Here is a 9,410-nt window from a genome sequence, read left to right on the forward strand (position 1 = left end):
AATTAACTATTGAGTTTAAATTAAAGAGACATGACTCTCAGTTACCTTTTATGCCCAGCTCAGAGACAGCTTCTCCTAGCTCCTGCCTCCAGCCACCTAATGCTGTAGCGAGGTTGACACTAGAGGCCAGCGAGAGAGAGGGAAACACGCCAGGGAGTGAGCTTTTATTGGGGAACAAAAAATTCAAGGGAAAATTCCATCTAATGAAGGTTGAGGGGGGAGCATTCCAAGGTCAGGGTCAGTGATTGGTCTTCAGGTCAGTGGTCAGGCACACCCCTACACGGACAAGCCCTCGCACCTGGGGCAGGGTGGGGAAGGCTCTGACACCGTGTGTCTAAGCGCCTCACACCCAGCCAGGGAGGTAACTCAAATCACATGCGAGAATGGCTTCCCACAAGGGAGAAACTGTAGAATATTCCAAGTGTGGATAACAGGGCACCTGTTACCCTCTGCTCACCAGAGGAATGCTGCCTTGTACATACCCACAGCCAGAATCCCTACAGCCCACCTCTACCTTAATTGGTGAAGAACTTCTATGGAAAACCTTTGGTATTTCCTCCATATAAACAAAGCAAACACTGGCTTTCGCTCTCTTTCCAGTGTGGACGCTCAATCCCTAAGATCAAAGAGCCGTCACACCCCTGCTTTCTAAATTACTTCCTGTATATGTGGTTTCCTTGCCATTTTCTCTTTCTTAACTTTTATTCCGCAGCCAGCCTGTTTCACCCAGAGGAAACCCAAATTCTACCACCCGTGCGGGACATGGGTAAGAGAATCTGAGTATAGGTCTCCATAAATAATATCTTGCATTGTTCTCTGTATGATGTAAATTTTATATATGGTATTACACTGTACTTATCATTCATGATTTTTTGAGATTTAATTATGATAAGAGAAAACTAGTACCTTCCCTTTAACTTGTTGAAGAAAATACACATTATCTTGCTGATAATGAACTCTGATCTATTGCATTTGGGTTAAAATAATCTCTCTAAAAAAAAAAACTCATTTATTCTTCAAGGACACCACAGTCACAAGGAGACCACACTTTCCAAAGAAAAGCAACTACTTTTTATGGCCATGAGACTAACAGCTATGAACCTGGGGCAGGAGGGGATGCTGAGTTATAAAGTCCCAATGTCTCAGTGTCATGGGAATGTTCAAAGTAAATTAAACATCAAAATGTACATAATAAGGGCTGTCTACCTCAATGGGATTGAGATTCGTGTCTTTAATAACTTTAAGGAAACTAACCAACAAACATCCTCAGGCTTTTTTCTCTATAGAATTCAAATTACTCCACATTTTTGAGGCCCTCTACTGACCTAGGTCTTCATCTCCATTTATAAGTGGAGCGTCTGGCTATATCACAATTCTAATTAGCTAAGTCTAGCTCCCGGGCTAACTCAAAGAATATGCCCTGCTGTGACATGCAACTGAATGAGTCAGGGTCACTCCAGGTGAACTGGGCTGGCTACTAAATAACCACACAGAGTCAGAAAATGCCTTTCTTGTTGTTCAGTGGCAGCTCCTCGACTTCAGCTCCCACACAGGAGGCAAGAGAGACAGACAAAAAAAGGAGAGAGCATGCCTGAAACCCTCCTACTTATTGAGGGGAGGACATTCGAGAAAGTTCAACCCAAATAAAGCAAGGGTTGGGTTTCTGGGGTTACTTGGTGGTGTCTTGTGATCCGCAGATTGACTGACACCTTGGAAAGTCACGCCCATCTCAAGCTGTGTGGGGATCATAGGCAGAAGAAGCAAAAAGGACACATATGTCACACAGCTCAGTCAGAGCAGCATCACTCCAATCCCCTCAGCTGCTCAAATGCTCACAGATCACACACACAGCCTACGGCTGGCTCAAGACAACGCCATATGGTGGAGACTTTCTAGATGAGGCGATGTATCCAACTTCAAAATGCATGGCCAGTTAACTGGAAGAAGATTTTGAAGAATTCAGGTGTTGACAGGCGCTGTGGCACATGCCTATAATTCCAGCGGCTTGGGAGGCTGAGACAGGAGGATTGCCAGACCAAAGCCAGCCCCAGGAACTGCAAGGTGCTAAGCAACTCAGTGATACTGTCTCAAATAAAATTTAAAAAAAAATAGGGCTAAGGATATGGCTCAGTAGTTGAGTGCCCTTGAGTTCAATCTCTGGTACAAAAAGAATGAGAGAGAGAGAGAGAGAGAGAGAGAGAGAGAGAGAGAGAGAGAGAGATTAATTCAGGTATCACAGCCTGGAAAGCTGCTACCTCTAGTTACATGTTGGCAAAACCTTTGGTCAAACATTTGCTTGCTGTTCTATAGAAGACGCAGGCTATAGAACTGGGGACTAGATTTAAAAAAAAAAAAAGTAGGGTGTTGAAAGTCTGGTGTGATGTTGGCAGTTTCTTGCTGCTTTTAGCAAAACTCACAAGAGGGAGGGGCTGGGGCAAGAGTTAGCCAAGGTGCAAGTGAAGAGGCACAGTAGCAGAGCATCACTAAAGATGCCCTCCCTATCTGCAGCCTCACTGGAAGTTGACTGAAGGCCGCTGTTTCGGGATCCCAAAGTGAAGCATTGTAAGCAGTGACAGGAAGGGGGTGTCCAGGCTTAGTAAGAGATAAAGCTGCTGCCCTGACAGGTAGGGAGACCACTGGTGAAGACGAGATTGAAGGACCCATCCCACCCAAATCTGCTGTTTTATATGTCATCAAAGTGGCCACCATTAGAGTAAAGGAAAGAGTGGGCAGATCATAGAGGCTGATCTAGACTATGGCTGACTTTCCAGGCTTAACAATCAATCAACAAATATATGAAAAAATGATCATCATCTCTAGCAATCAGAGAAATGCAAATCAAAACCACTCTAAGATTTCATCTCACTCCAGTCAGAATGGCAGCTATTATGAAGACAAACAACAATCACTGTTGGCGAGGATGTGGGGAAAAAGGCACACTCATACATTGCTAGTGGGACTGCAAATTGGTACAGCCAATATGGAAAGCAGTATGGAGATTCCTTGGAAATCTGGGAATGGAACCACCATTTGACCCAGCTATCCCTCTCCTTGGACAATACCCGAAGGACTTAAAAACAGCATACTACAGGGACACAGCCACATTGATGTTTATAGTAGCACAATTCACAATAGTTAATCTGTGGAGCCAACCTAGATGTCCTTCAGTGGATGAATGGATAAAAAAATTATATATATATATATACACACACACAAAATGGAATTTTACTCATCATTAAAAGAGAATAAAATCATGGCATTTGCAGGTAAATGGATGGCGTTGAGAAGATAATGCTAAGTGAAGTTAGCCAATCCAAAAAAAAAATGCCGAATGTTTTCTCTGATATAAGGAGGCTGACTCATAGTGGGATAAGGAGGGGGAACATGGAAGGAATACGAGAATTCCAGATAGGGAAGAGGGGTGGGAGGGAAAAGGAGGGGGCAGGGGATTAAGAAGGATGGTGGAATGTGATGGACATCATTATCCAAAGTACAAGTACGAAGACTTGAATTGGGTATCAACATACATTATATATAAACAGAGATATGAAAAATTGTGGTATACATGTGTAATAAGAATTGCAATACATTCCTCTGTCGTGTATTTTAAAAAAATAAAACCAATAAAAGTGAAAAACAAAAAGAGAATTGCAGGGACAATTCAATGATTGGATAGCTCAATAAAGCTTATGTACAAGAAATGTAGATACACGGGCATAAATCTGCAATTGGTAGAGAAGTAGTTGATTCAATTTACCCAGGAGAGAATCATGTTAGTGGATTGCAAAAGTGTTTTGTTTTTCTGATCTCAGAGTGCCCTTGTCTCATGTTGGTGTTGATAAGATGGTTCATGTCCAGCAGAACAATCTAGAGCCAGCCATGAGAGTCAGGCCAGCTGTGAAAACACTGAAGCCTAAATGTGAGAGTCGGGCCAGTCCAGGAGATTAAGGGGTGCTTTTCCTAAAGTTGTCACTTCTGCAACCACAGGCCCACAGCCTCTTTCTGTGACTCCAGGTAGGGGAGAGGAGCTGTCCAAGTCCCTTGGAGTTAGGGGTGGGTCTCTCTGGCTCAGCTCCTGGACCTTGGGGGTGCATCTTCAGCCCGCACCCTTGTCTAACTTTTGTGACACTTGCCCCCAACCATGCATTAGTGGCTCTGATCTGTCCTCAGGTCACATAGGACAGCATTGCTCGGTCCGTTTACTCTCTGGTTCCCACGTGGTTTCCCCTTTTCTTTCATTACAAAGGGATTGCTCTGCTTCTGATCTATTGACATTTCCCTCTGTCTTTGAGTGTTCTTAATATTTCATGCCTCATTTGCACAAAATATTTGGAGTTGAAGGGGGTGGGTCCTGGTGTGAACTATTTTGATCTGGGGAAAGACAAGGGAATTTTCATGACTTTCTTTGGGCTTATTTTCTTGGCATGTGGTACTGCCCACTATTTCCCATCATCAATGTGGCTCTTGCTATTGTTATTTATTTTCTAAGTATTCTCAGGGACATTGGAACATGCAGTCTGGGCCTCAGCTTTCCTGTCCCTTAAATGCCACCATTAAGGAATGGCAACTCAGCTGTGGTGGCATGTGCCTGTACTAAGGAGGCTGAGGTAGGAGGATGGCTTGGGCAAGGAACTTTGAGGCTAGCCTGGACAACATTGTGAAACCCATTTCAGAAGGAGTAGGGAGGGGAGGATCCTACCATAACTGGTGGGCCTTCTACATAGCTTTTTGCCATATTTTGGAAACCAGACTTAGTATTTGAGGAGGAATACAGTTGAACCTGATTTAGTTTTCTTATCTGGGGACACAGAGAGATACAGGGAGCTTCAAATGTAGATAGTGTTCCCTCATTAGCTTGTGAGCCTATGATGATGGAGCCTTTATTTTTGCACAAGGCATGCCCAAACCACATTGAGCTGGTGTTAGTCACAGCACTGCCACTCTCTCAGTGACACACTTAAAAAGAGAATTCTAGGATAGAGAAACCATGAAGCAAGTCTTATATTCTTGCAAATGCATAATGATCTTATGAGGTCATTAAAAATATGCAGATAAAAGGGCAAGCAGCCTTCTGGGGACTTGGGATGATGGTCCAAGGATTACTGCAGGAGAAGGGAGAATCCTGAAACTCAGAGTAGACTCTGAGACACTGAAGGAGGATTACTAGTGCTGGGACCAGGAGGTCCTCTCATCCACCCACTTTAGCCTCACATTCTCCCAGAACAAGGACAAGTCACAGGACTACAGGGCTGATCATTTATTGAAGGGGTAGAGAAAGACCTTCTTCATAGATGTGGCAAAGAGAGAAATTTAGAGAAAGCCTTTGATTCTTGGTGATTGGATGAATCTTCCTCAGCAATCTGGGAAGATCCTCAAGATCCAGGATGACACATTCATATGTGACAGTGGTGGAAATCAGGTGACAGAACTTGTCATAAGATGGCATAGCAATGAGGAAGGAGATAGATGATGCTGGAGCCCAGGCGAGGAAACTTTCTCTCTGCCCTGAAGAGAACACAGAAACTCATCACTCATTCCTGGGATTGAACTGAGGACAAAGGGAAATTCTTATTTTTTAAAACCGGGTCTGTCCTTCAGGTTGGAGGACAATGGAAAGATGAGTCAGTTCCATTCTGGAGTGAGAAGTCAAGGATGTGCAGAGTCAAGGAAGATATTCTTATCCTAACTGGAAGGTGAGATGGCTTCCTGGGCTTGGAAGATGGACCACAAACAATTCATATGTATATGGGTTTCATACTCACAATCTATTATTGTTATTCCATTTCAACCTTAGAGTCCTGATAACCTTAAGCTCATTATCAGTAACTGAGTCTATTCCACCTGCATCCCCTTCACGCAGCACTCTGTAAGGAGCACATCACTGCTTCCTCTTTTGGTTGCTTAGGCCATTTGTGCAAAAGTTCATAGTAAGACTGGGTCCTGACCCAAGGTCATGCAACTCAAAATTGTGTACAATTTGGTCATGTGTACCTCCCTCTGCAACAAAGATAGTTGGAAAGGGGAAAAGTAAATTGGGTAGGAGAGCTTCTCATTGCCTGCCATCTGTGTGACATTGCCACAGCACATTGCCCAAGGCAGAGCACCAGATGTGTAATACCAGTGGGCTTATAGAGAGTACCGAAAGCCCTCGATGTTGTTTTTCTTCATGCAATCTTTGGGCACAAGTCCCTAATGGTTTTGGAAGGCACCATTCCCTGGTCCACCCCCTCTGAATTAGGGACAGAGATCACCTACCTGGAGACTCAGGACCGTGCTCCACCTTGAGCCTGGATACAGCGGTCTGCAGAGGCAGAACAGAAGACATTCAGATAGACAGGAGCCCCATTATATTTCCCTAAGAGAAATTGGATGCTTCTCCATGTTGGCACAAAGGAGGCTGATTGTCTTCCCTTGGATTTTCCTTTTCTGAGGACATGAAGTTCAGGAGGAGAAAGCCAGCTAGCTGAACTTACCAACAGTGGTCAGGTCCAATATGTTTTCCTTAACAATTCCATATTTTTCACAAACATTCACAAATTTTTGTTTGAGTTCTGAGCTCCCATCTGGTGCTCGACCTGTGGGAAAGTGACATTACTGCTGTGACATATATCTTGATAATAAAGGAGAATGAGAGGACAGGGCTCTAGGAGAAAAGGAAAATGGATGGTGACAATTGTATGTCAGTACCTGTTCTGAATCTGACATCAATAAGACATCTTTCTGGCAGAATGAGAGATTTCATTTCACAATGAGAGAGGGTCTGAGATAACCTTGGGGAGATCATTTTGTGTCTAGGGTCCTTCCTTCCCTGTTCTCCCACCCAAGATGAGTGTCAGCATGAAAATACTCTACCATAGAGCTGCATCAGTTGGAGTGTATTTCCATGATTTTCGTTTATTAGGTACAAAATAATATAGTTACAATAGTCCGTTTCAAGTACTTTAAATGTATTATGTCCATCATCTGTGAAGAAAACAGAATACAGCTCAGAACTTCTTTGGTTTGTGGGAAGCAATGAAAACTTTTTACCTATTCTTTCCATGAAACAAACACAATGCATCTTCTAGAAGACTCAGTGAAGATGTCCAATGCCTGGGCCTCATGAAGGACTTCTAAAAAGGACACTGGTAAATAGACCATGAGTGTAGAACATTCAGTCTCAGCAGCAACTCACCCTCTATCGTCCTTTCTGAGACCTGTCCACCTCCCTCACCATCTCTGTCAATAATGCTGTCTGTCTTCCCAATAAGCCCTCTGGCATTACATATCTGGTGCTACATCCTGGGCTATATGTGTGGCAATGGCCACCAGGCATCATCACACCGATGGCAGAAAATGAGAAGCTATCCTACCCAGTTTACCTTTTCCCCTCCTGCCAATTACCTTTGTTGCAGAAGGAGGTATGTCTGACCAGACTGCATTCTTTCTTTGATGGTATTACAGGACTTGGCTTTTGCACATAAGTTTTTCCTATATACATGATGTTGGCTATTACATGGCCCCTATTTTATTACTTTAATGAGAATTAATGAGTCATTGATAAATATCCTGATATTATTGGAGTTCAGTAATTTCTTGCAGTTGGAAATATAATTTAGAACATTTGTGGTCTACTTACATTCAACAGAATATACACCATCCTCTTCTGTTTTGTCACAAACAAACTCAATTGCAGCACATACTCCATTTATACTGTAAAAAAGAATGAGTGCTGCCCAGGACATATTATTGAGGGTGGCTTCCCTGTCCTCTAGTCTACCTATTACCTGGGTTTCTGATTCCACCTAACTTTTGAATATTTTTTGTACAATTAACAAACAGATTTTTTTCATTATTGTTTCATTTACTTTGATACTTGGGAAATGACTTAAAAAGTGCTTGAACGGTTTGTCACCATTACTACTACGACTTCCCATACTTACTACTAATATACCACAACCAGTCGTTAAGATCATTAGCTAAGTATGCACTAATGGTGCCTCTCTGCTGAGTTCTTTATGAACATCACCTGACTCAGTCCTTACATGAAATCAAGAGGGAGAATCTTTATCAACAGCTTTTGTCCATGGCAAGTGAAGGTGGGAAGGGATGAATTTTTTTTTTTTTGGTTCTAGGGATTAACCAAGGGGTGCTTAACCACTGAGATACATCCTTAGCCATTTTTAATATTTTATTTAGAGGCAGGGTCTCACTAAGTTGCTAAAGCTGGCTTTGAACACATGACCCTTCTGCCTCAGCCTCTGAGCCACTGGGATTAAAGTTGTGCACCACCACCCCTGGTCAGGGATGGGTTTTCTTGGCAACAGCTGGTAAAAATAAAATTCATTCTGTAGATTCTAAATCACATGCTCTTGAACTATTCCATATCTTCATGCTAACCTTGATTCTGATACCCCTCTGCCCTCTGCACCCCCCACTTCTAATCAATTTACTCCTGTAACCAACTCTTTATCCATGAATCTTGAAAACTCCCAGGTCTATCAAGTCCTGGGTCAGTTCAACTGCGGGACTGTGGTTTTGCATGCAGGCTCAGTATGTATGTGCACATGTCTGTGTGCATGAGTTGGTGTGTGTGTGTGTGCGTGTGTGTGTGTGTGTGTGTGTGTGTGTGTGTGTTTAGGTTTAAGACCACACCTACTCTTTCATTTTCCATTTCCCAGCTAAAAAAAGCCAGACTTACATTATATGGCATTTAAAGCCTAAGGAAGAGTTCTTCAAGACATGGATATATTCCACAAAAACCCTCATGCTACCGTTTTCTTCTATCTTTTCCTTATGATCAGAGGCCAGGAGAATGGAATACCACTCCCCTGAATACTGCAATAAATAAGAGAAATGGTTAAGTGAGAAAAGAGGAGAGGGAATGCCACAGACACTCTCCTCCTTGAACTCTTGGCCTATGGGGCAGGGCTCAGATGAGAAGAGGGAATTAAAACTCAGACTATTTGACAGGACACCTAGGACATTTCCACTGTCTCTTCAGTGAAAACGGAAGTCTCCAGCACTGTTGCATTTTAATATGGCACAGTTGCTCTTAGTTCAGGTCTGAACCCACTCCTTTAACATGCCACCCTTCAAGTCAAAAGTTGTAATGCTCCACAGTTTTACCTTGGACGGATCAAAGTTGCTGGTCACAGCATCATGGGTTCCCTCTGTGTGGGCACAGACCAGGGTCAGTCCCAGACTCAGCAGCAGGAGCTTCATCTTGGTAAGGAATAAAACTGTGTCCTCACAGTCCCCAAGAGTGAGCACGTCCCCACTGTAGCTCCACCCCAGCTCTTCTACCTTTTTATCTAAACGCGGTGGTGTTTTTTTTTTTTTTTTTTTTCTGTCCAGGTGCCTTTCCTCCTTTCTGTCCTTGAAATGGTCTTTCATTCCCTGGGGTGAAGCCAAGGATTGTTCCTGCTCTG

The 9,410-nt window shown here is 43.2% G+C and overlaps 1 protein-coding gene across 1 annotated transcript; it reads right to left on the reverse strand.

The window, feature by feature from the left end:
- Nucleotides 1-6,263: 6,263 nt before the first annotated feature.
- LOC144254345 (major urinary protein 20-like) lies at nt 6,264-9,204 on the reverse strand. The gene is made up of 6 exons (XM_077797360.1): nt 9,109-9,204; nt 8,681-8,817; nt 7,619-7,692; nt 6,853-6,963; nt 6,474-6,575; nt 6,264-6,301 (listed from the first exon to the last, which is right to left on the reverse strand). The coding sequence occupies exons 1-6, from the start codon at nt 9,202-9,204 to the stop codon at nt 6,264-6,266; spliced, it is 558 nt and encodes a 185-aa protein (XP_077653486.1).
- Nucleotides 9,205-9,410: the final 206 nt, after the last annotated feature.

Source organism: Urocitellus parryii, chromosome 4 (assembly GCF_045843805.1).
Source record: "Urocitellus parryii isolate mUroPar1 chromosome 4, mUroPar1.hap1, whole genome shotgun sequence".
NCBI classification, from domain to species: Eukaryota; Metazoa; Chordata; class Mammalia; order Rodentia; family Sciuridae; genus Urocitellus; species Urocitellus parryii.

Coding starts and splice junctions, on each gene's coding strand:
- LOC144254345 (XM_077797360.1), bottom strand. CDS start 9,204: ATGAAGCTCCTGCTGCTGAGTCTGGGACTGACCCTGGTCTGTGCCCAC. Junction 8,818..9,108: donor GCAACTTTGATCCGTCCAAG/GTAAAACTGTGG, acceptor TATTTATTGCAG/TATTCAGGGGAGTGGTATTC. Junction 6,302..6,473: donor ATTGGACCTGACCACTGTTG/GTAAGTTCAGCT, acceptor CTGCCTCTGCAG/ACCGCTGTATCCAGGCTCAA.